Source organism: Diceros bicornis, chromosome 28, assembly GCF_020826845.1.
Source record: "Diceros bicornis minor isolate mBicDic1 chromosome 28, mDicBic1.mat.cur, whole genome shotgun sequence".
Classification (NCBI taxonomy): Eukaryota; Metazoa; Chordata; class Mammalia; order Perissodactyla; family Rhinocerotidae; genus Diceros; species Diceros bicornis.
The window spans coordinates 9,183,870-9,211,061 of record NC_080767.1 but is presented as its reverse complement, the minus strand read 5'-3'; the positions used below and the strand labels follow the sequence as shown (position 1 = coordinate 9,211,061).

Sequence of the window (27,192 nt, the reverse complement as noted above, 5' to 3'; positions counted from 1 at the left end):
GAAGCCATCTGTTTAATAATAATCTGCTCTAATTAATGAATGAGTGCACGCATACTTCAAGTCTGCACTTCGCAGTATCGAGATCCAATATTTAAAAGACAAAATCTAGCCCAATTTCATTTGTTAAACATGCAAATTCTTTGAGCTCACTGAGATATATTTTATCTGGGCCTGGATACTTGATTTTGTTGAGGTAGCTAAGGAGCTCTCTTGATGTCAAAGGTTCTACTGAGTCCTACATTATTTTAAGAAGCCAAATCAACTAGTTAAGTGATCATCTTTTTATTCCTCTTAAGCTATAAAATTCTAATCTGGAAAGAAATGCTCTGCCTCACCAATATTATAATAGTAACAGCTAGCAATTAAGGATAGATTAAATAAAATTTGTCTTATGAATTCTTTAAATTTACAACTACAAAAACACTTCTAAAACTTTCTGTAAGAGTTAGGGTTGAGAAGCTCAGACACTGCTGGAAAGCAGTTTCCCCAAATTCCTCGTGAATGGTCATACGGGCAACCTGATGAATAAGATCTAAAATCATCTGCACCATCTTCGAAATCATCTTATCCAAGTTCTTCATTTTACAACAAGGCGTGTTAAGGTCCAGAGAACTGAAGTGATTTGCCCCAAGTAGATTGAAATGGTAGCCAAACCGGTCTAGAATACAGGTCTCCTAATTCTCATCCAACACTCCCCCTACTCTTGGGGCTGCCCTGATTGAAGGGAAGCATTCATTTAAATGCAGGCGCTTTGGTTCACTGGCACATCTAGACACTGTTCTGATACACTGATGCCACTACAAATGCTCCATGGCCCTTTCAATGAGCTTAAAATTGAACACGGAAACCAAATTATTCTTTTTACTCATTGGTTTAGTTGCCAGGAAGAGGAAAGAAAAGGGAATTCTTGTGTCTGTTTTCCTTAAAGAAAAATAGCAAATTTCCACTTACTAAGCAGAAGTTTAGAAAATTACATGGTATCCAAAAGAAATACTCACTTCACAGCTCTGCCATCTGTTTGGAATATTTGGCCTTAACTTCTGTTCACAAACAACTTTTCTCATTTCTTCAACTGATGGATCAGAAGGTACAAGATCATAATAAGGCAGCTGGTAATCTTCATGAATTCCTATATCAGCAAAAAAAAAAAAAAATCTATTTTAAAGAAAATTACTGAGATAATGCCAGACCACGCTTTGATCAGACAGAAGAGGAACACGCGAGTCCTATTACAGTGTCCCATCACTAAATTAGGCAAGTGGAACAGGGCTTCCAGCTTGCTCTATCTGCATCAACAACGTACCTCTCTAAGTCGGTACTGGGCCCACACCTTGAAACTAAATATCACCACGGGATCAGCAAAGGCTATTTTAATGATGATTAACTATGAGCTGTGACACCAGATTGACATTTTCCCCTAGAATCCTAATGTGCCAGAAATAAGTTTTTATCCTGTGAGGGCAAACAGCCTCTCATTTGGTACAGACAGGGATATATACACTCTATCAACGAGTTGTAAATCCTAAAAGGCAAGCCTGAGGTGCAAGGCCCTTCCTCTACTTGTATCTGTCAATTACCTGTCCTATTGGCTACAATGCAGAGACATACTCCGCACCTCACAGCCGCGCAAAAACCTGAGGCCCTAGGATCAGCCAAGCCTGGGACCCAGGAGAAGAGACTACACCTTGAGGAAACATCAAGAGTGCTCGACCTAAAACTAAACTTAAAAGTTAAAACAAACTTACTTTTATTTATTTATTTTTTTTAAACAGTTTTACTTATTTATTTATTTGTGAGGAAGATCAGCCCTGAGCTAACATCCATGCTAATCCTCTTCTTTTTGCTGAGGAAGACTGGCTCTGAGCTAAGATCTATTGCCAATCCTCCTCCTTCCCCGCCCCCCACCAAAGCCCCAGTAGATAGCTGTATGTCATAGTTGCACATCCTTCTAGTTGCTGTATGTGGGACGCGGCCTCAGTATGGCCAGAGAAGCGGTGTGTCGGTGCGCACCCCCGGATCTGAACCCGGGCCACCGGTAACGGAGAGCACGCACTTAACCGCTAAGCCATGGGGCCAGCCCCCAAACTTACTTTTAAAAGTAATGTAATGGCAGTGTAATTGTATTCTGTATATCTAATTTCTAGCTATCAAGTTGGAGAAAATAACCACAATCTCAGGGGGGAAAAAAATCAGTCTGACCCAAGTACATGCTAGAAACAGCTTCCTGGATGGCCTCTCAAGCAGTCATCCATTCTAAATAACTATATTCCAAGAAAAAAGGGGTGGGTTTCTGATGCTTCCCAAGATTCAAGTGGAAACAGGAAAAGAATACACCAGGATAAAGCTGTACACTAGGACAAAGCATGTCCCCTCACTACAAGTTTTATCTCCTTTATTTTCTCTGGCTCTCTCAGTGATCACCTGGAGAACACAATTTCAGATTGTTGATGAGTATAAAAAAGAAGGCAATTCTTGAACAACTTCTGTTCATGACAAACTGTTGGGGGAAGGGGGAGCAATTTACCACCAATGGAACATCGTCGAGCTATTTCCCAGAATACTAAGCCCATTGCATAGATGTCGGCACGCTTGAAGGATTCAAAGTGCTTCATATTTATGGAATCATCTAGAACTTCAGGGGCCATGTACCTAAAAAAGAAGTCAGCATTTTATTTTATGGAATGGTGGCTATATTACTTGTGAACTGTTTCATAAGTTTTCTTTTACTCCTGATAATTAAAAAGAAAAACATTAAGACTTTTCTTCCCTTTCAGCATGGTTCTGCTGTTCTTTAAAATGACTTATACTTCTTATAGAAATTTTCCCAAAGGACATAATGTACAAAGTGAAACATCATTCCATTACTACCACACAATGTGAACAGTTTGATAAACATCCTTTCAGACATCTCTCTATACGTAGATAGACATATACATACAATATTACTTAACTGAGATCATATTAGACTCAACAAAAATACTATATATCCACACTGGTTTACAAATTAATGATGTCAACTAAATCCCATGAAAAGCTGAAACAGCAATGTCATGCTATCTGCCTTCTCTTAGTTTCAACGACAGACACACGTGTAACAACTGTGTGACTGTGACAAATGTCCTAATGTACACCAACTACTTTGTCATGTACTTTGCAAGGATCATATATTTTAATCTAGAAGTCTTCTCACTAAAACAGGATGAAAGGAAGGGCAGGGAAACTCCAGGGAAGAAAATAATAGATTAAAGTCAATGCCAGTCCTCCTATTGATGCCACATTGCAGGGTTCTGAAGTTTTAAAAACCCTACTAAGGTTACAGATGGGAATCCACGAAGACCTGCAGCAACCACTGTCCCGGAATCCTGAGTCGAGAGTTCTGCGAGTCCCTGTTAAGTCCAGAAATCCTAAACACAACTTAGACAGAATAACACTTGGTTCTCTTCAAGGCCAAGGCAGTAGTTTGAAGATATGTTGTGGCAACATGCTGTGATACACAGAGCAAGCCCTTTTGGGTCAGAAAGGCCCAGGTTCCAATCTCTGCTCTTCGGCTTACCATCCCCACGAGGCTGGCCACATCACTTAACCTCCATGAGGTGGTATCCACATCTGTGAATTGAGGGTAATGACACCTACCTAGTTAGATTCTCTTGAGGACTCATGGATTCAACAAACATTTACTGAGGACCTACTGTAGGCACTGTGACGAATGCTGGGAATACAAGGTTGCTCTCGAGCAGCCTGCAATCCCATGGAATATACAGACAAATAAATGGACAGCTACAACATAATGTGGTAAATGCCTCAGTGGTTCAGCATGCTATGTGAGTTCTTGGCAAGAACACCTAACAGTCCAGAAAAGGCTTCCAAAGAGAAAGGAAGGCTGAGTACAAGTTAGGGAAACAGTAGGGGGAAGTATGCTCTAGGATACAGCACATGAAAAAGTTCTAAGGAAGAGAAAAAGGCATATTCTTAGGAACAGAAAATATGAAAATAGTTGGGCTAGCTACAGCACATTTGAGGAGAGCATTAAATGAGTAACATATATAAAGATTCATTAAAATGATTGGCACATAGTAGGTACCCTATAAACATTAGCTACTATGGCTATTATAATTAACATAACTAATGATAATATTTTGTGGAAGGGCCACCTTTCATCAGCAGGCATCTTTTTTTTTTTTTTTTAAAGATTTTATTTATTATTTTTTCCCCCCAAAGCCCCAGTAGATAGTTGTATGTCATAGCTGCACACCCTTCTAGTTGCTGTATGTGGGACTCGGCCTCAGGACGGATGGAGAAGTGGTGCCTCAATGCACACCCGGGATCCGAACCCGGGCCGCCAGCATCGCAGCGCGCGCACTTAACCACCAAGCCACAGAGCCGGCCCAGCAGGCATCTTTTTAAGTCAGGTAACCTTGGCTTCAGAGCGGGCAAGACCATGCCATCTTCTACCTGTGGACAATCTAATAAAGTACAAGTTTGAGTTTCAGAAAAGATAAGTATATACAAATGAGAAGAAGAAGGAAAAGAAACTGATTTCAGAATATGTTAAATACTATTCATTCACAAGTGTACCTTTTTGTTCCCACTCTGTGGTTTGGAGCAATATCAATAGTATCTGTAGCCGAGTCATGTCTTACTGCCAGTCCCAAGTCTGCAATACAGCAAGTTCCATTCTTCTTTACCAAGATATTCTTTGATTTCAAATCTCTATGAGCAATGGCTGGTTTTCCTAAAGATAAAAAACAAAACATGATTACTTAAAAGCTAATACCAATCACAATTCTCACCTTTAGGTTCAAAAGCCTAATCTCTTCCCATCCCAGTATCAAAGCATTTCAGCCCACATCACCCGCAATACCTGGGCCATTACTTAACAACCTCAAGTGAATCATTATACCAAAAGTTGCTGAAATTACGTTTCTTCAAAGAAAATTAGATGCTCCCAACAATGATGTCCAAAATATGTTGAGTCTAACAACTCAAAGACTGGGGGGTTAAAGATATTAGTTTGTTGACAACCTGTGAATTATTTATAGGAACTCTAGACACGGACTGATAATCTAGTCCAAGAACCAAGAATCTAGATCACCTCCTTTGCCTGTAAACTGGAATGTATTCAGTATTAAATGTACAACCTTGAATACTGACGACTAGAAAAAGTGCTATTAAAAATAATTGTAACATGGGGCCAGCCCAGTGGCGCAGCGGTTAAGTGCGCGCACTCCACTTCAGCGGCCCGGGGTTCACAGGTTCGGATCCTGTGCGCAAACCGACACACCGCTTGTCAAGCCATGCTGTGGCAGCGTCCCATATAAAGTAGAGGAAGATGGGCATGGATGTTAGCCCAGGGCCAATCTTCCTCAGAAAAAAAAGAGGAGGATTGGTATAGGATGTTAGCTCAGGGCTAGTCTTCCTCACACACACACAAAAAAAAAAACACCGTAACAATAATCACAATGTGGAATACTTGGAACCTTCGTACACTGCTGGTGGGAGTGTAAAATGGTACAGGCACTTTGGAAAAAATAGTCTGGCAGTTCCTCAAACTACCAGAGCTACTATATGATCCAGTAATTCCACTGCCAGGTATATATCCAAGAGAACTGAAAACACAGATCCACAAAAAATCTTTACACCAACGTTCATAGCAACATTATTCATAATAGCCCAAATATCCATCAAGATGAATGGATACACAAAATGTGGTAAATCCATACAATGGGATATTTCCCAGCCATAAAAAGGACTGAAGTACTGATACATTCTACAACACAGATGAACCTTGAAAATATGCTAAGAGAAAGAAGCCAGTCACAAAAGATCACATATGATTCCATTTGTATGAAATGTCCAGAATAAGCAAATCTTAGAGATGGAAAGTAGACTGGTGGTTGCCTAGGGCTAAGGATTTTGAGGGGAAAGGGGGAGGCACTGCTACTGGGTACAAGGTTTCTTTTTGGGGTGATGAAAATGTTCTAAAATTGACTGTCATAATAGTTGCACAATTCTGTGAATATACGAAAAACCACTGAATTGTATACTTTAAATGGGTGTATTGTATGATATGTGAATTATAACTCAATAAAGCAGTTATAGTCAACAATAATAATAATTACAAAGATGGGGCTGGCTAAGACGTGAAATAGCATGTGTGCAGTAAAGTGGGGAGTGGGGGAGCCATCAGGTAGCAAGTGGTTAATCCCTAGAGCAGAGAGATATACTGGCATCTGCTATCCCACACAGCACAGAAATCACAGCGTAAAAATTTCATAACTAAAACTTAGTATTTAATTTTTCAACTGTAAAAGTATCTCATGCAGTCTCCTTATCTTAGGGTCAAATATAATTGTTAGATGGCCAGATAACATTTATATAGTATGTTGATATTTACAAAGCATTTTCACATTTCATTTGATACTATACATAAAAATACATTCTCTTAAACTTCAATTTTAAAATCAAGATCCTCAAAAATCACAAGTAAGACTGAATGCTACTTTTAAGAACTCACAAAAATATCAGTGTTGTTACAATGACTAAAGAATCTCTAAACAAATTCCCAGGTTCCCAGCTCCATCTGAAATTTTCAACAGAAAAAATAAAATATTCTCATCTAAAAATTCATTTTAAAACATCTCCAATTAGGCTGACTTCTTACAAAAATTTTCTGAACAGATATTACATTAATGGGAATTTCAAGCTTAAATAACAGGATTGCTTCAAGTTACCTTGGGTACCAACAATCTCCATGTGAAGATGGGCAAGTCCACTTGCCGTGGACAGAGCAAGTTTTATCATCCCTTCCACAGTAACTGTGTATCTGTTCAAATAATCAAAAAGGGATCCATGCTCATGATAATCTGACACCAACCAGAGCTGAGTCCATGTACCGTTGTCTACAAAGTAGAATAACAATGTTTCACATGGGTTATAGGACAGTTATAATTTATTTATCCAAAAGTTATTCACTTTTTACTCTCAATCTTGAATCCCACAACTGCAATATGATAGTACTTTAAGTTCGTATATATTTTATTGTATTTTCAATTTGTCTTATGCTTTTACATACATATCCTTTAGATCCTCAGAGTAAGCCCCTTATTCTTGAGATAAGGCAAAGATAACTAACCCCATCTAAGAGACAAGGAATCATAGTTAAACAATGGTGATCTTGAGTCTACATAGACAGTAGCAGAGCCAGGACCCTTTAGTGCCTAGAAAAAAGCCTGGTTCAGGTTAGGTGCTGAATGGTTGTTTCTGGAAGGAGGGAGGGAAACAAGGAGAAAGGGAGGAAGGTGAGAAGTATCTGGTGCCCAGTGTCACCACAGTGGGAAGGGAACAGTATGGGACAAAAGTGAAAGGAAACTGAAATGAAGAAATGCAAGTTTTAATGACAAACTCTGTATGTAGTTCACAAAGAAGCCAGACGAGATGATGATTATGATTCCAAGGTTTCCAGCTTAGAAAAACATAAAAGTAGTGGTATCGCTGACACACAGAGAAGCCAAGAGAGGAACTGAAGCGTCAGGAGGAGAAAAAGCTGGGAATGACCTAGTTTACACAAGGTGATTTTGAACCTCAGCAACTAGGAATGCACGTTCCAAAAGTTCGTTTGTAAGTGGATACGTGAACGGGGTATCCTGGAGTCATTCTGACCTGGTTGGAATCCAGCGCCTGGCTGTTACTGACTGCGTGAGCTCAGACAAGTTTCTTAACCAATGAGCCTCAGTTTCTTCTCTTCCACAAGAATACCTTACTTTACAAGACCATTAAGAAGACTTAAAAAACAGGATAATAGGTGTTTTACGCGTTTAATGCTTGGCACATAAGAACTTTGTGCTGTTTCCTTCTTTATTAGTTGTAAAAAACAAAAACCCCAAATTGACATAAAACTTCTGTGTTTTGAAGGTTGAGAAAGCAACTCTGATTAGAAGAGATTAAGGAAGGAGATGTTTCCAGAAGACGGATTTCTGGGTACTTTCAAAAGGATTTAGAGATTCACAATACTAGTTCTTTATAAACTTGTTCTTCATAAACTTTATAAACTGGTTCTGTTCAAACTTGTACCTTTTGTTTTCCTTGACAGGTGCATCACTAGCTTTATCTGCATGCTTATTAATCATGACTGAATTCTGAAAGGCTCACAACTGCAAGAAATAAATAGGAACACAGGAAGATGGAAGAAAGGAAGATTTTCTGAGGTAACTGACGAGAGGCAGAAGGAAAAAGGATATGTAGGAGGCTGTGCACATATAAAGGGTTGTCTGAGGTGGAATTAACTAAATCAGGAGGATAAGGATAACGGAAAAGGGAATGGGGTAGAGGGGCTAGGTTCTGGGCAAAGTCCATTAACCCCTGACAAAGAAAAGAGGAGAGGTAGGGAGGAGCCAGCAGGGTCAGCTAGTTCCCATGGTGACCACCAGATGACAGCACCAGCTTGGCCGCTGCTTGAAGCAAAGGGGAAGAGAAAGCTCAGGGCACGGCAGCAGCAGCGTTTTGTGCCAGTGTGTCTGCAAGTGGAACACGCCTAAGACGTGGTGGGCCTGGGTGAGGTTTGAGCCTCAAAATGCAGATATGAAAGTCACCACCACGGCAGAGTCTGAAGCCACAAATGTGGGTAAGTTTTTTAAGGGAGCAATTACTATTTGCAGAATTAGACCCTTCACATGAATCAGTAAGAAGAGTTTCAGAAAATGAAGATGACTATTAAGAAACAAGAAATAAAGAAAATCTAGTCACAGAATATAATAAAGGTTGTTTTGAGAGTTGGGGGAGAAGCTAAATGGTGTCAAAGGCTGAAGAAAATGAAAACTAAGGACTTAGACTACGATCGCTGTTTTGTTTATTTGCTTTGTTTTTAAATTAAGTAATGTTGAATTGGTAGTAACCATTGATAATCACTGCCTATATCCATCACATCCATCACTGCCCCCAAGTCACAGAAAAGAGATAATCAAACATTACATGCCTCCTGATGTGATACAGAGAAAGTACACAACACAGGAAGTATATAACATTTTCAGGAAACCAGTAAAACTTAATCAGATTCAGTCTCTAATTCTAACTACCAGTTTTCAAATAATACAAAGAGTAAGATCAGAGATACTATGGGAACTCAATTAGTAAAATCCAGAATGTGATAAGTCCTACAAGACAAACAATCGAGTTTCTTCAACAAATAAACTGCAAGAAGAAAAACAGATGGAGGTGGAACCTAGAGATTTTAAGGGACTTAAGATAAATATCAACCAGATGCAATGTGTGGAATTTGGATCCTAAAGTGAATAACCAGTTGTTTAAAAAAAAAAAAAACAAACAGGAGACAACTGCAAAAATTTGAAACTGACCAGATATTTGATGTCATTTTAAAAACTGACAATGGTTGGTGTGGTTATGTTTCATAAAAAGATTCCTCATAATCTAAAGATACAAACCGAAAATGTTTAAGCATGAAAAGATATGTTATCTGGGATTGGCTTCAAATAATTTAGTTAGGGGCAGTGTAGGTGGAATCAGAGATCAAATACGACTGGCAGTGAGTTTAGTTGTTGAAGGTGGGCGACGGGGGTTCGTTATACTATTCTCTACTTTTCTATATATTGGACATTTTCTACAAATAAACCTTTAAAAAATAAACAAATAAAAATGCTTGTTGTAAATAAATTTAAAAATACAGAGAAGCAAAAAGGAAAATCATAAAATCACCCAGAATCGCCAACTGAGATTAAACACTGTTAATATTTTGAAGCAATAAACATTGTTGGAAAAAAACGGGAATGGAGAGAAGAAAAAACATGGCTACGGTTCTGGCCAACCTAAAAAAGATAGAAACAGCATTTTTTTTTTAAATAGGAAAGCTGGGAAATACATTTGACTCAGGCTGGGGATGAGGAGAGCTGTAACACAACCTCTGACAGAAGCTATAACCCCAGGAATTGTGGGCACAAGGGCAGTAACTGAAGCCAAGAAAGTAGCTGAAGTAGAGTCTGAAATCACTGCTCAGGGACCACTTGGACTCTCACTCGAAGCCTCCTTGCTTCCTCAGCCTCTGATCAGACCCTGGGCCTCAAGCATCTGCACCAGAGGCAAGAAAGTGTCCACGTGGTCACCCACGGCAAGGCGGTTTTGGAGAAACTATTTCTCAATTTAACCGAGTTTACTTAATAGATTAATCTATTAAGCCCCAGGCAACTTAAAACGCAGAACACATTGAGAAGTTCTTTTTACTCTCCCTGTAAATAATGTCATTAGTACATATTAGAACACCCTAACGGTCAGGAAGAGATTAAAAGGAAACAGGTATCCGGGCCCTATCCTACCTCAAAATTTTGAGCACCCAGAGTTTATAAATTTTTTCTATGTTATGTCTATACTCAATAACTAACTGCCAAGAATAACAAAAGCACATGGCTTCTTTATGGCTCTTTACATTTTATAAAACAATTAGAGATTGAGTAACACGTTGTCACGAGTCAAGAAAATCTAAAAAGTTCCTGTTTCAAAAGGCTACTAACATATTCCAATTGACTAATGGGTCTAATCTATACGACACATCTATTTCTCATCACACTTGACAATGTTCAGCAGCCATATCTATAGAAAGACTTAACTAGATTTTGTTATACCCAAAGGAGCAGCAAATGTTACTGACCTTTATTGTCTGCTGCTATAAATCCCAAGATGTTTTCATGACGTAACATTACAGTTTGATAAATCTCTGCCTCACGGAACCATGAACGTTCTTCTCGAGAGGAGAATATTTTAACAGCAACTTCTTCTCCTCTCCACTTCCCTCGCCAAACTTCTCCAAATCGACCTTTGCCAATACTTTCTTGTAACACAATAGTTCTTGCGATTGTTCTCTGAACAAGCAATGGTAAACCTAAAGGTAAAAATAAATAGTAGTCAATATAAACAATCACTATAGTATTTCTAACACCACGACAGGCATAAAAGAGTGACCTAGAAAGGTATAACTCCTTAAGCTCTACCTGTAAGGAATTTAGTCTCACTGAGGAGCTAAAGACTACATTCGCAAAAAGAGTAATTCATGATAAAAGGAAAATAATAAATACAATAAAAGAACCCAGAAATTCCTGCCCAGAGGGTCAAGGTAGGCTTTGTAAAGTAAGTTGAATTTAGACTGTTGTTTACGGAAGGGATAGGACCAAAGGAGAAAAGAAGGCGGTAAGGTGTTTAGGTAGGAGGAATGCAGGCAAAGGCAGGAGGAGGAAATGAATGAGACACGTTTAGGGAACCAGTGTAGATCAACAGAACGGGGATGTATGTGGTAAAACAGTGGAACAGAAGGTAGGTACGCTATCACCAGAATACGAAGAGCACTGAAAGCCAGGCTCAAGACGACCAATGAGAGCTGTGGACAAAAGAGGGATTTCTGAAACAGGGCCATGAATGGGGAAAAATAATTTAAAAGTCTTATTTTAGAAAGATGAATCTGGTAATGGTTTTACTGATGGGAAGAGAAAAGTATGTGAACACTAGAAACACGGAAGTAAATTCTGGCCTAACTTCTAATAAATCAGTAAAAATTATCACAGAAACCATTTCAAGACAAGTGATTTACTTGCTGGGAACTAGCTGCCTAGGCAACACTAGTATCTCCAAGAATGATACCAACTAACTTACCTTGGTAAGGGGACATCAGCATTTTTTCACCAACTGAACTTGCCTTACCTCTTAAATACATATTTTTAAATAGTGCCACACTTATTTCATTTACAGAAAAGAATTTACTAACTACATAAAACAATGAAGTAACACTATATTTGGGCCTATTCCAATTCACTTAATATCACATCCTCATGGAGTAAGGAACTGTCTTCTTAAATTATACTGATGCTGACAACTAAAATACCAGTGTACATCATGTTCTACACTAGTATTTTACTTATATAATCTATTACACATAATTTGTATCATTTACAATCTATATTCAGAGTTGCCTGCTGGATCAAATTAACCCAATGATAGTAAATGAAATTATCTGCTCTCTTTGGTTCCCTGATGTGAAATGCTTATAAATCTAAATGTTAAGTCTTTAAAGTGATCAGAAGTTTTTCTCTTTTCATCTTTAAGTTTCTCAAACGGGTCCTTCCCTCCTCTTGCTCTCTATCCTCCCCACCTCCTACAAAGTAGTTAGCAGTCTAATCATAAACAATTGTTTTTATGTTTATAAGGAGACTGCTAGTTAAAAATAGATTTGTGAAAAATCCTTACTTAAATCAAGGAGCTCTTTTGTATTATGAATAATCAATTCCTAATTATGCTGTTTAGTGTAGATACTAATTTACGAAATTTTCTTAAAGCCTCTGAACAGGGCCACAACATGTACTTCAGATTTAAAGTACATTTAAGAGTTAATTTCAGGAGGCCAATCTGAAAGTTAGAAAGGCAAAGAATAAAGAAGAAACAGGAATCACAAACGGGAAGTATGAAAATACCTGACACATTCAGGACTCCTGAAAATGGTATGGTCAAGAAAGGCTAATGGGACAAGGAAAATTTTTAGCTTCCCCATCACCACTGGATTCTAGATGCAGAACTAGAATTAAAAGCCAAATCTAGATTCATCATATTATCTATAATTGGTTAATATAACCCATATGAATACCTGAGCATTTTTAAAAAGTAATAATTCTCTCAAACAGGCCGAATTTGGATCTCTATATTCTCTGCTTTACTTTTCTGTACCTTTAGAACTGCTCGAGAGAAAACTCCAACAGGGAAACAGGGTCCAAGCAGCTTCACATGCAGTGAACAACAGAAATAAGATCTGAACAACATGCATACATTATAAGAGATCGTAAGCATGAACAAGACATAACGAACACTGGCCTAACAGACTCACTCTCTTTCAAAAACTGGCACACATGTGCATGCTCACACACACTTTATAGTCTAATGACAGCTTAAGTAAGGGCACATGCACAACCTGTGATTCAAATTAATGCAACAGGGATTAGGTTACCTTCAAGGTTAGAGCTGCCAGAACCCAGCTCTCCACTGTCTTACCTGTAGTTCCCAAGCTATAAAGCACAGTCTTTGAGAGAGAGCGAGCGAGATAGGGCTTTTCCTCACTTATGTTCATGGTACTGAGTAATAAACATGTGAATTCATAACACGAAAAGTTTCATTTTACTTTTTCCTCAATGACTGAAAGAACTAAAAGGGCTATTATGTATAGACATTTTACTTACTCACAGGCATGAGTCCCACGCATGACGTGGCATTAGGCTTTATAGAAGGGAAAGAGATGGCATTTTTTGCTATCATTCAACAAAAGACAGCTTCTGTCTGGATAAATCTGGAGGCCATTCAGCACACAATGAACTATGACAGGGAAAGGAGGCCTTAAACTAAGCTTTTTTGTACCATGCAGTAAATTGATACTGTATGTCAGATTTTTCTTCCAAATATCTTTTCAGTAAGGGTAACACCTGTCATTTGGACATAACTTCACAATTCACCAAATGCTTTCACACAAACATCTTATCTCATTTGAACCTCACAACAATCCGATGACAAGCACAGGGCAGGGTTCATTACTTTCATTCTAAAGATGAAATAACCCAGGCAAGAGACATCAGCTAACTGCCCAAAGCCATAGAGCTAGCAAACAACATCGACAAGTTTTTGCAGGGTAAGGCATAAAAGGAGGGAGAGAAGCTTTCAGACAATAGAGCTGTGGTCTCTGATGGATCTAGAAATACAGATAAAATGGAAAAAGAATAATTCCATTCTTTACTTCATGTCTGTATCTTAAAAGGCAAATAAATGTATCCTTATTCAGAAATCAACTGACATCCAGATAGCAATTTCTTTTAATTCTTTAGGTAGGCTTGTTCCCCTTGAGGCTTCATACACACCACTGTGCCAAGTGGCCAGAGCTGCTCTGACTTCCCTGGACGTAAGTCTGGTAACAAGAGATCAGGTCCAAGGGATTAATTCCAAATGATCTGTAGCCACCCTGCTTTTCTGTGACTTTGGTCCTTGCTTGTCATAGTTTTTGGGTCCAGGATGACTTCTAGAATGAGCCAGATCTTCTTTGGGAGCCCTTTGGACTAACTCAGAATCAATGGGGAACCCCAGGAAGCCCTAAACAATCTCTCTCCACTCCTCCACCACTCCTGCCCAAAGACTGTCACATCTTCAGTACTAAGGCTAAATCTCAATCCAACCTCTCCTTGCCTCCCTCCTCACAACTGTCTCAGGGGTTCCTAAAGGCTGCCTTAAGAGACCTAAGCTCCAGTGCAAGCCTATATGTGTCCTAGTAGTCATAACAGAACTCCCTTATTGATTATATATGGCCAAATTCTACAGAAGACTTCAGGTCATGAAATTGGTTTCTCCATACTTAAATGAATGAACAGATATGGATATACATCAATATATATTCATTTCCTTAAAATAAATAGACATTTGTCATTATGTGAATTTTCTGTATTATCAGATGTGATTTTGTGCTTCAGAGTCATATTCTTCCCCTAGTCACAATTTCTGCTTTAATGTTCCTTTAGTCACTTGATTATAAAATTAGTGAAATTTTCATTATATCTATTTTCAAATCTTCATTTTATCCATGAATCTAGCCCTTATTTGAAGTTGATTTATACTTTTCAAAGGATAGCATATCCATTGAAAAGTCCTAACAAACCACCTTAAGTATTATTACCAACAGTATCTGTTCCATATTTCTGATGAGGAAACAGAAGCCCAGAGAGGAAGCATGGTTTAACCAAGGTCAGACAGCCAATCAATGACAAAGCTTGCACTGGAATCTAGATCACTTGTTTCCTGTCCAACTGTCAAATTATAGTAGTGTAGAGGATAGGGGTCTTCCTCTCTTAGTATCCTTCCAAAGCACAAGCAAGAAAAAGTAAAAAATCCCCTTCGGTTTAAACATGAAGCACTGCTATGCCAAAATCCACTTCAGGAGATGATTCTGGCCATTAGCCAGTCTATGTCTGATCCCACAAAAATCCACAAACAACTGAGGAAAGCAAACATCAGATGGGCCGTGGATCCATACAGTTATATTAAATAATAAGGCAGTTAGACTTTTTTCTTAAGTGAGAAAAATAACTAAAAACTCATTATTTCAATAAAAAACTAGGCCTGAGCAAAAGACAGGAATTTCATGTTAAAAAAGCAAATAACCTTCACAATTCCAAACACATTTTCTGTCGTGCCTGCTTTCAAACACAAAAATAAAGCAGCTAAACAATTCTGAATAGAATGAATAGTTGCAGATCATTTGAACTTCAGCCTCACCTATATGAGAATAACTGTCCCTATTCTTTCTATCTCAGAGTCATGAGAAGGTGAGAATGCTTTGACATTCATACAAACATGAAGCTGACTTGCTGACTTATTTCAACAGCACAAGTACATTCTAATCTGTCTATACTAAACTAGCCACAGTCAGATATAGATCAAGCTTAAAGACCTGTATTAGGCTCAAAGATGGAATAGTATTCACACTATCCCAAGTTTTAATGAACTAAACCAACTGGCTTAGCCAACTAATAAAATAAATGATATAGTTAATTTTAAGAAGACTTCTTAGGAACAAGAAAAAACAATTACATTACCTGATCCAGAACCTGATGTTGTCATATCATAAATTAAGTCTTTTAACGTAGTACCCTCTGAAATAAAAGGGCGATCTAATGAAGGATCCTCTTCATTCGGCACTCGATGGTGAATGACGGTGCGGTTATGGCAGATATAGACCATCAACATGAGTGAGATGCAGACAAAGCAGACTGGTCCAGCAATGACAGCTGCCAGTTCAACGGGACCAAGGCCAGACGATGGCTTTCCTGAAAAAGGGCCTCAAGTGAAATAAACATCAACGACAATAAAAACACTGTAGGTAGCATCCACCATTTCCTAATCCTCCACAATTCCTGCAGTTGGCCACTACCACCATTAGTCACAGAGCCCCATTACAGGAGCTCAAAGGCCTCTAACCCAGAACAAGTGAACCATTCAGTCTTCTACCATTCGCCCTCTTTTTATGATCACCAGCTCCGTCAACATCTACTTACTCTTCCTATATTCTTCAGCCATCATCTAAAGAACAAGGCCAGCTACCTCCAACATTCTAGGACCTCCTCATTTATCACTCTCAGGTCACTAATGAAAGAACCAATAATCTGGAACAACTCCCATTAACGTCTTCTTAAATCTTCTTTTTTTAAGTAGTTTTGGCTTGTCTTCTTATTCCAAGGCCAGTATATGCTCATAGCAGGAAAAAAAAAATGTATAAATACAAATGAGCAAAAGTAAAAAAAAAAAAAAAAAAAAAAAAAAATCTACAGCCTCACCACCCCAAAACAACTCGCATTTTAGTGTGTGTATACATATATCTCCATCAATTTTGTTCATGAAAAATATATCCTTTGTCTTTTTTTAAATAGAGTTTGCATGTGTATAACTTTCTAGTCTATTTTAACTATTTGGACTTTTAATTCAAGATCATTTATTTTCTCATTATCTCTTTTAATTTTTTCATCGTTTCAGAAACACATTAATTACAATTATTTTGGCATTCATCTTGAGCCTTGATGGTTCACTGTTCACCATCATTTCTTTCATATCACATCTTTCCCATTCTTGAGATCTTTATCTGGATTGATTTCTTATGATATAGAATCCTAAAATTCTAGTAATTTCTTTCAGGAAGAGTATATGGGTCCTTATACACTGAATAATTACCTAAAAATGGTTGGCCATTGCCTTTATATATGAAAAATCTTGGCTCTTCTAAAGAATTTGGGGGTAACAATATATGATGTTCCATTGCCTTCTGTTATTTAAAAAAAACAGAAAATCTGAACTTTTTTTTCCTTTTATAGGTAACCAGTGTTCACTTGTGCTGAATACGTACATAAATATTTTTCTTTATTCTTGAAATTGATATGTTTTTTCATTATATGTATTACGGTTAAGTATTTTTTCATTAATTTTGCATAGTATTCTCTCTTCTGTCTACTTTTATGTTTTTTTCTGGAATTTTTAAACTAAGCATATTGGATCACCTCTATCTGCCCTCTATATCTCTTAATTTGCTCACCAACTGTCTTTTTCTCTGAATTGTAACACAATTTCTCAAGCTTGTCTTGCCTTAAGCTTGTCTCACACTTGACTATAAAAGTACTGTATCCAGTCTGCTGTTCACTTTCAATATTGCATTTTAAAAAATAATTCATCAATTGAGCTTTTCATCTGAAAGCGATCTTGAACAACTGTGAAATGTTCTCATTTCATTTCACAGTGAGTAACTGAAAACAGACAGACCTTGGGCTGCCTGAGAGTTCTTACCCATCATATGGTAAATCTATCTCACGGGATGACATCTACTATGATTTATCCAGTTCAGTTCACTTCTTTTGAACCACTGAATCTTTTCAGTTGGTAATTTTTTTGCTGTTTGCTTATTAGGGACCTGGGAATGAAGAATTTATGTATGTTTAGCATTAGAAATGAAGTGAGTTCTTTACAAGCTTTGTGAGTCTCCATTCAGATATTTCAAGGCCAAACAATGGAAATGGGAAATTCTGGAATTACCATTTTCTCTGTCTTATGAGAATTGCCCATGCCTATATAAAAGTCATAAAAATTACAGTGTGACAGAGCCTTGCCACGGGAGCTTCCCTATCAGGCTGAAGATCTGGCTTTCCTTTGCTGTTGTCACCTGCACTAGGTGGAGGACTGCCTCCCCTCTGTAACTGGCAGAATGGGCCTTTTCCCCTGAACTACAGCAGTGCTTCTTACTTTTATTAGCATGACACCTGGACAAACTGAGGGGAAAGTGAGCACTGTGGTCTGCCTCTCTGAGCAATGAAACCAGGTGCTTCCGAAAGGAGAACTGAGAGTTTGCCCCTGTAACCCAACCACCCCAACCCTCTCTGCGTAAGGTACTGGTGGGATTTTGTAAGAGGTCCTTTCACTTACTTCTTTTTGTAGTAAAATTTTTCTTAAAATACTTAAATACTTAAAATACTTCTTTTCAATTCTTCACTAGTCTGATGTCATCTGCACTATAAATTGCAAAAGTTCCTCCCAAGTGTAGGCGTGTGGGTGGTATTCTTCCATTAATTCTGCTAGCATTAATATGTTTCCCCCATTTTTATATTCCTTTGATTATTACAGTAGGAATTTGGGATTTGAGGAAAGTGATAGAAGAGTTAAATACATATGCTCAGACTAACATCTTAAACCAGAATCTTATCCTAAGAGTTTATGAAGCCTTCAAATTCCTGGCTCTGCCAGGACATTTTAAAATGTAAACTATGGTGAAGGACCAAAAACCTAGAAATCATATACAATTTATACATAAAGGTCATAAGGCAAGATGAAATTACAAAAGGGCATTTGGACTGTTGAGTGCTGCTCTCATTATTGATTGCTTTAAAAGACTGGAGCATTATACAAGGAAGAAGAAATTCACTCTGAGGACAATGTAGGGACACTCTGAGGACACACTGCCGTAGTGGGCTTTGTCAGAACTCCCTTTTAAGAGGCTACCCTTTTAGACATAACAGACCTCAGAGAAAGTCTACTATAGGAACCACCATTTCAACACACACCCAGGAGTGAGGATCTTGGCTACTCTTATAACTCTGCAACTATGGACAAGTTACTTCTTGCCTCTAAACTGAACAAGCTGGAGTAGGCGATTCCTAAGATCCCTTCCAGTTCTAAAATCATAGTCAGAGTCTAAGAGGTTTTCTTATAGTATCAAGAAAAAATATCTTACACAACAACTTACCAACAGTTGGGAGTTTTATTTTATTGCAATGGTCCTGATTGCAGCAAAACGTTGTAGTAGGAGACCCAGTTTTTGAGGACGGTGCACACACAAATGGCCTGTCTCGAGGAATTAGGTCGATTTCAGCTATACACATACTATTGTGTATAACTTTGTCTGTGGTCTCTGTGACAGAGACAAAGCAGAGCCCATCTGTGACACAAGTAAAATTGTCTTTTGTACAAAGGTGGCAGAAACACTGTAATGCTAGAAAAAGAGAACAAGATTCTATTAGAAAAAATTCTCAAGGTTAATAATTTGAAATTATCCCATATTCACTATAATAATACATTCCTAATCCTATTATAATCATACAATTTCTTTGCACTATTCAAAAAAAAAAGCTCTGTTACTCTTAGAAATTCCAAATTCTGTTAAGAGCACACACATGTAGGAGCCTAGTGTGATGAAATTTGGACCCAGGTTTTTTTCTAAAACATTTTTGCTTCCAAGTATAGAAAAATTGTTACATGCAATGTCATCAACCTAAGGCAAGCATTTGCCCTCCCATTTGAAAAAAGTACATTTAAATTTTTAATGATTACACTTATTTCTACCAGCCCTAAACTGTGCATTTACATACTCCCCCACTGGGGAGCAATGCGTGAAAATACTACTACCTACTCACTGTAGGTTGGAAACGTCATTTAGGTGGGTTTATGGTAACGGAGTAATGGAAATAGATTTGTATTGAGCTAGACACTCGTTTCTTTTGTGCAAACCCTGAGAAAGACATGTATCTTGTAGCTGCGGGTACTTCTCAGTAAGCCAAGAAGACTGCACCAGTAACAGTACATACATGCTCCAACCACACAGGCAACCCGGCTACAGAAACGACTGGAGAGACACTAGCTCCAGCCCACTTGTATCTACTTGATCTTCACGGCTCAACTCGAGGAGTGACTCCTTTAGGGAAGTCTCCCTCTAATTATCACCAACACCTTCCCATATACACAGATACACACACCCTCCACCATGCTCTCCAACGAGGTTAAGTGCTCCCCAAAACACACACTGCTTACCAGAATTGCTATTTTTGTTTTTTTCTCCACCATGAAACTCTAAGCTCCTCGAGGGTTGAGACCCATATTAATCATTTCTATAAATCCACAACTAGCTCTCAGCCTAGTACATAGCAGCATTCAAAAAATACTTGTTAGATGAATGATAGAATGGGCACTTATATTTCACTATGATCTCACGAAACTGCAAAGCACAGATACGTCCTTAAGTCCAATCAAACTTTCCAACCACTTGTAGGCAAGAAAAAAGGAAGAGTCCCAGTATGTGGAATGGCCATGTACGATGAGACTAAGGAGGTCTACTGCATCTAGAAAAAGAGTGGCTAGGCAGACAGGCAGGCCAGAAGAAAGCTAAATCTCTGAAGAGCTAACTTGTGTGCAGGAACAGGTTAACTCAGCAGGCCTGAGTTGCTTAAACCCTGCACCTTCCCAAGAAAGGCCTGTCTTCAGGACTGGCCCTTGGCCAATTCCCAGGAGATGATCTCTGATCCCTTGAAATATTCTCCCTGATAAGAAAGCTGCAAGCCTGTGACTGAGCCCCACTAAAAACCCTGGACTTGAAAGCTCCGCTGGGCTTCCCTGGTTGGCAACACTTCACACATGCTGTCACACTGTTGCTGAGCTACGGAGTGCACCTGTACTGCTGCACTGGGAGAAGACACCTGGAAGCTTGCATCTGGTTTCTCCTAGACTTTGTCCCATGTGCCTTTTCCTTTTGATGATTTTAATATGTATCTTTCCACTGTAATAAACCATAATCATGAGTATAACAGCTTTTCTGAGTCCTGAGTCCTTCTAGCAAATCATTGAGCCTGAGGGTGATCTTGCGGACGCCCACCTCACTTGCTAAACCCAACTCAGGAATGTCAGGATCTCCTCAAGCAGCTGCTTCCTGGTTGCTGGCTTAATCAGCACACTTGTCTATTATCTTTACAGACCAGCAAAGTTTTACCTTAATCATTATAAAAAATTTGTTCTTTCTTCATAGTAGTTCAGCTATTTGACTTAACTCCTCTCCAGCATGACAAGAACTCAAGAAAAGTATAAGAAAGAGACACAATCATAATCCAACATTTAAAGACTGTTAAAGGAGACAGCAGTTACTCATGCTGAGGTCTGGGTAGTGATTATAGGTTCCCGGGGTATAATTTCCTAAGGGGGGATTCTGAATCAGAAATCCATGAACTGGTTTCAGGGGTAGATGAATCCCATGAAAGTGTAGGCCAAATATTGTATGTATTTGGATTTTCAAGGAGAAGGTTTATAGCTTTCAACAGAATCACAAAGGGGTCTGTCACCCACAAAAGATTAAAACCACCACCACAGGAGACTGTCGTCATTCTCTCCTGAATCTTCTTTACTCATGATTAGTCATTCAACCAATGTTTTCTAAACATTAGCTTTATCAGTTACTCTACCAAAGCTTAGTATACAAAGATTAATAACTCACAGTCACAGCTCTTGAAGAGCTCCACTGACTAGTGAAGGAGAACATTACAATATGATATGCTAACTGCTATATATAAAAAATACTGCCGTGGGGGCCTGCCCAGTGGCACAAGTGGTTAAGTGCGTGCGCTCCGCCGCGGAGGCCCAGGGTTCGCAGGTTCGGATCCCACGCGCGCACTGACACACCACTTGTCAAGCCATGCTGTGGCGGCGTCCCACATAAAGTGGAGGAAGACGAGTATAGATGTCAGCCCAGGGCCAGTCTTCCTCAGCAAAAAGAGGAGGATTGGCAGATGTTAGCTCAGGGCTGATCTTCCTCACAAAAAAAAAAAAAAAAAATACTGCCGTGAATATACTCCCAGTTCTAAGATCTCCATGGCTCCCTTGGAGTATATGAAATAAGAGCTAAACACCTGGTCTAACAATTAAGACTTTTACTTTTGAATTTCAACTTACTGCTCATATTACAAACGCTATCCAGGGCCACATACTTCTCACCATTATGATAATCATGTCTTTCATGACCTTGGTCTTCACACATACAATCTCTCTGCCTAGTTTAAACCCACTCTCTCATCCTTTAAGACCCTATTCAAACAAGCTCTTTCCATGATGTACTCTAAACCTCTCCCCTACGTTTAAGATAACTGGGCAGCTCCGTCCAATGTTCCCAAAGCCCTCTTTGCATACCTTTAGGATAGCACAAATCAATTTATTTATAGTTTGCAATTAAACTCTCTCCTTATATTAAGAAGGGCCAAGTTTCCTTTAATTTGGTTTGTTGTCTCATCTTTGAACCCTGGACTCCTAGACAGTGATAAGAAAAACATTTGCTAAAGCAGTGTTTCCCAAACAGGAGGTCACAAATATGAGGGAGAAGAGGAGCCTAAGAATTGTGTACAAAATTTTTAAAAATATTTTCATTTAAAAGATAATATGAAATGAATGATAAACTCTGGATCATGAGTAACCACCATCTAAACAAGTACTGTCAGGAGGCTTTCACCGCTGCTTTTCAGTTGTGCTAAGATCTCCTTCAGGCCAAATGTCCTCATGGCATACTGCATGAGCAAAGGTTTCATGGTAATTGTAAGTGAAAGAGTGAAAATACAGGGAACTTGAATCATCAGAGCATATGGTGATATAGGCATTGTACATTCACCGTATATTCAAAAGCCAACAGTATAAAGAGCGTCTGCATGGCAAAAAAAAAAAAATTTGCAAATCATATATCCGACAAGGGGTTAATCTCCAAAATATGTAAATAATTCATACAACTCAACAACAAAAAAACAACTCGATCAAAAAATGGGCAGAGGATACGAACAGACATTTTTCCAAAGAAGATATACAGATGGCAAACAGGCACGTGAAAAGATGTTCAACATCACTAATCATTAGGGAAATACAAATCAAAACTACAATGAGATATCACCTTACACCTGTTAGAATGGCTATAATTACCAAGACAAAAAATAACAAATGTAGGAGAGGATGTGGAGAAAAGGGAACCCTCATACACTGCCAGTGGAAATGCAAACTGGTTCAGCCACTATGGAAAACAGTATGGAGATTGCTCAAAAAATTAAAAATAGAAATACCATACGACCCAGCTATCCCACTACTGGGTATTTATCCAAAGAACTTGAAATCAACAATTCAAAGTGACTTAACGCACGCCTATGTTCATTGCAGAATTATTCGCAATAGCCAAGACATGGAAGCAACCTAAGAACCCATCAACTGATGAAGGGATAAAGAAGATGTGGTATATATACACAATGGAATACTACTCAATCATAAAAAAAAGACAAAATTGTCCCATTTGCAATAACATGGATGGACCTTGAGGGTGTGATGTTTAAGTGAAATAAGCCAAACAAAGACAAAGACTGCATGATTTCACTCATGTGTGGAAGATACATAGACACATGGACAAAGAGAACAGATTAGAGGTCACCAGAGGGGAAGAGGGTTGGGGGTGGGCATAAGGGGTAAAGGGGCACATATATATGGTGACTGACAAATAATAACGTACAACTGAAATTTCACAATGTTATAAACTATTATGACCTCAATAAAATAATTTTTTTAAAAAAGCCAATAGTCTAACAGCCAATACCATATAGGACACAAGCATTACATAGGTCCCATCCTTATGGTAAAATTTGAAAAAGTTCATTAGCAGTAAATGTGGTTGTAAGTATGCAATGACATTTTTCCATTCTCACTTCCAACATTAACTGGTTTAGAAAAACATTTAATAAAGCTTTCAGTTATGTCATAATGTTAACATCATCTTCAAGTGAACACAACAGCTGACATCGCATTAAAATTGGTCTTTGAGGAATGCTTGCTGGCAAGTGTTTTGGTTAGGTATGAGGTCTGATTATCCTGAACTTACAAAGCCTTGAAGTCATGAATACCACCTTGCATAACACCACTTAGGGGAATCAGCACTTGCAGCTTTTAGTATGGCTGAAGTTAAAATACAGAAACAGATTTAAAATGGAATCAGACCTAAGGCTATTTTTTTTCTACTGTGAAACCTAAACATCATCTGTCACACTGAATAATTATATTAATTTGAATTTTGCTAGTTTTGTAGTTGTCTTTGTATTTAATTTGCAGACTTGATTTACAGTTGTAAATGAGCCAAAAACATAACAGTTTTATATCTAGTTTCATGTCTATACAATGTAAATAACACTATGAAAAATACATTTTGTACGTTTCCTTTCAAAGAGGTCATTACATTATGGCAAGATTACATTATGGCAAGTTTGAGAACGTCAGTGCTAAAGGGCTTCTCCTAACAAGAGTCTTTCAATAAGAACAGGTCACTAGACAAATACAAACATCATATAACACAACACTTAACCAAATAAGGGTTTATCTCGAGGGAATTTCAAAATTGTATTTCACGATTCTAAATCAGAGTTTTTACTGAATATAGGATTGCTGTTAAATGTATATGATATAGTAACATAGTTTAAGGTAAAATAAAATAAGAATTAAAAAATTTCCATGAATTCGTAAGCTTTAATTCCCATTTTTTAAAAATTCAAATTTATTTTATTAACATATAGATCTGACCCCTCCCTACCTCCCTTTTATTAACTAGGGTTTTTTTGTTTTGTTTTGTTTTTTTAATTTTTAAATGCATGCACAGGGCAACATTTCTAAAAAAGCTATATACATTGATGTCTTCTTCCCACCCCAGAGCCCGAGTTTCATGTCCCACTCTGCAGCATCTTTTAACACCAGCCCATCTACTCGACTCTTTCACTTAATTCTGCACTTTCTCATTGAGCATTTCTACATGCCAGGTACTATGCCGGCTACAGCGTGTAGGAACGAAGACGACAAGGTATCTGGACTGAAGGAGTTCACCAGGGTGGATGAGTAAGGCATTAAACAGATCACTAAAATTCAGAGTTCTGAGGAGACTAATCAAAGTGCTTCAACCCTGCTGAGGCAGAAGAGATATCAAGAAAAGCTTCATAGGACATTTAAGTCAGAACGCGGAGTCAGAACTTGGAGAAGATGTAAATTTGTAGATAGACGAAGGACAGAAAGCTATCCTGAAAGCTATTTCTCAGTGGCAGGATTTCATCCTTGGTGGCTAGCACCCCAAGTGTTAATGAGACCATTACGTTTAAATAACTATTCAAGATGCTAACCACAATGGTTCCATTTCATCAGCAAAATGAACATAATACCTTCCTGACTTATTTCATCATCTCATTGAGATCGTCAAATGAGATATTGTACATTAACACATTTTGAAATTCTGTGAGCATACAGAATTATCACATATAATAAATGGCATTGTTCCAAACATGGTTTTTATTTGTAGGCAACCAAGGAAAAACACCTCTTTCCAAAAGGAGTGCCTAAAATGCCACTGTAGAATCCTAGACTGATAGAACCACACAAAACCTTGAAGATCATCTAGTTATAAATCAGTTCTACCATTTTATTAATGAAGAAACCAAAATTTAAGAGTACCAAAATGATTTACAACAACATTCTACCCAGGTTACAGGTGGATATGAATTCCCGCTCTATTATCATCATAAACATTAATAAAATATATGTGGCTGTCTTCATTACTGGTACCATATATTAAGCAACTCGAACCTTTCAAGACTCCCTAGTGGTTCAACAGTACAGGTTCTTGTGTGGAGCCCTGGAGTGTGAATCACACTCCCTGTGTAGGACCTCTCTCCCACCATAGCCACCTTTTGCTTTCATGCTCCAATCTCGACCAGTAGCCACAGCTTCCTCAATTCTATGATGCACATTTTCCTCCACATTTTAACATTTCTGAAATCTGAATACCTTTCACAATCAAAGTCAAAACAAAACTCCAGCCAGACAGAAAGGTAAGACATGATGTAGTTGTTGCAACCTATGCATGTGCAAACTTGGCTATGCATGGAAGGTATAATTCATTTAATCATCAGCTTAATTATTTGCATTGGTAGCTCTCCTGCAACTAAAATTTAACTTAAGCTTGATCCCTATTAAAATGTCTTCACAAAGATTTCACTATGATTTAGCACTGCAATGAAAAGCTACTGTGTTCACAGAAAACTGTCAGTCCCATGCCAGGAAATACAACTACTAGCAGTAGAAATTTCCAAAGACTGTAGAATAAATCACAGAATTTTCAAAGTTTGAAGATGTTGGTGTGATGTGAAGGACTGTCAGAAACAAAACATCTAGCTGTCAAAGGAAGTGACAGCAGTAAAGAGAGACAGCAGGACCCTTGGGGTTATCATCTTCACTGTATTACAGTATCAGAGTGACAAATCCTAAATTGAGATTCCGGCCGTTGGTCCCAACAATAAAGGAAATTTCCATCATTGCCTCATTTCAGTGTATTTAGAGATCACACATCAAAACACTATTACCTCTACCTTATGCCAGGGCTACCAGGGGTTGATTCACAAACCCATATATCTGGCTAGAGAAATAGAAATGTAGATAGCCTGTGAATAGTATATGGAACAGACATTTCTATGAGCCTTGTTGATTAAATAAAAATTAGTACCAGAAACTTTGTATTCCAGGCCTAGAGTGACAGTGTCTATACAACTTATCCCTCTTTTTATGCATATACTTCAATACTCTTTCCTTTTTCAACTCTTGTTACTTGGTCTCTCTAACCTTCCATCACCTATCTTCTCCCCTTCAAGAACTCAACTGAAACACCGTGTTGAAATTCACTAGTAATGACCTTCTGGTAAAATCAATGTTCTTTCTAAATTTTTTTAGGATGTAAGACACTGTCACACCTTTCTTTATTAGTTTACATGACACTACACTTTCCTAACTCACTTCCACACTAAGCCCTCTGCTACCTCTCAGATCTACATCTCTAAACTTCCTGGCCTTGCACTTGTGCTCCAAATTCCTATTCTAAATGTCTTCCAGGAAACACTCTGCTTGACTTGCCTTTTACTGCAAAGTCAACATTTTCAAAACCAAATACAGCATTATTCCTCTAATAGTGGTATCTGTGATTAAAAAAAAAAAAGCCCCCTGGAATCCTGGAAGAACGCCTAGGTTCTTCTCGCTGAGACAGCTCAGCAGTTACAAAGGGAGAGGGGGTGAACACTCTCACCAGAGACTGAATTCCAATCTTTTCACCACTCCAACTTTGCTGGTGGTGACCCTTCTTTCCCTTACCCTATTATAGCACAACTATGCTTTACTACACAGAGTATTTCCAAATGTTATAAATATGCACCAAAGGCAGGTAAAGTGCCTAATGTGCACAATGCCCTTTTTTCAGTCTGCTTAGCTGCAGTTAAAAGCAGATCACATCACTGTTGGCAAAGGCGAGGCAAAAGTTAGAAGTTATAGCAAATCCTT

At 38.3% G+C, this 27,192-nt stretch overlaps 1 protein-coding gene across 7 annotated transcripts in view; it reads right to left on the bottom strand.

The window, feature by feature from the left end:
- Positions 1-27,192, bottom strand: part of TGFBR1 (transforming growth factor beta receptor 1) — a 54,027-nt gene that overhangs the window by 6,411 nt on the left and 20,424 nt on the right. For 2 of the 7 annotated variants that reach the window (XM_058523631.1, XM_058523635.1), the window contains exons 2-8: positions 18,800-19,045; positions 15,615-15,857; positions 10,655-10,885; positions 6,732-6,899; positions 4,576-4,732; positions 2,525-2,649; positions 999-1,129 (exon numbers count right to left, since the gene is read on the bottom strand). In XM_058523631.1, coding sequence (XP_058379614.1) covers positions 999-1,129; positions 2,525-2,649; positions 4,576-4,732; positions 6,732-6,899; positions 10,655-10,885; positions 15,615-15,857; positions 18,800-19,045 — 1,301 coding nt within the window. Of the gene's footprint in view, positions 1-998; positions 1,130-2,524; positions 2,650-4,575; positions 4,733-6,731; positions 6,900-10,654; positions 10,886-15,614; positions 15,858-16,073; positions 16,209-17,349; positions 17,468-18,799; positions 19,046-27,192 lie in introns of those variants that run through there. The other 5 variants (XM_058523632.1, XM_058523637.1, XM_058523636.1 and 2 more) reach the window with 5 other exon arrangements.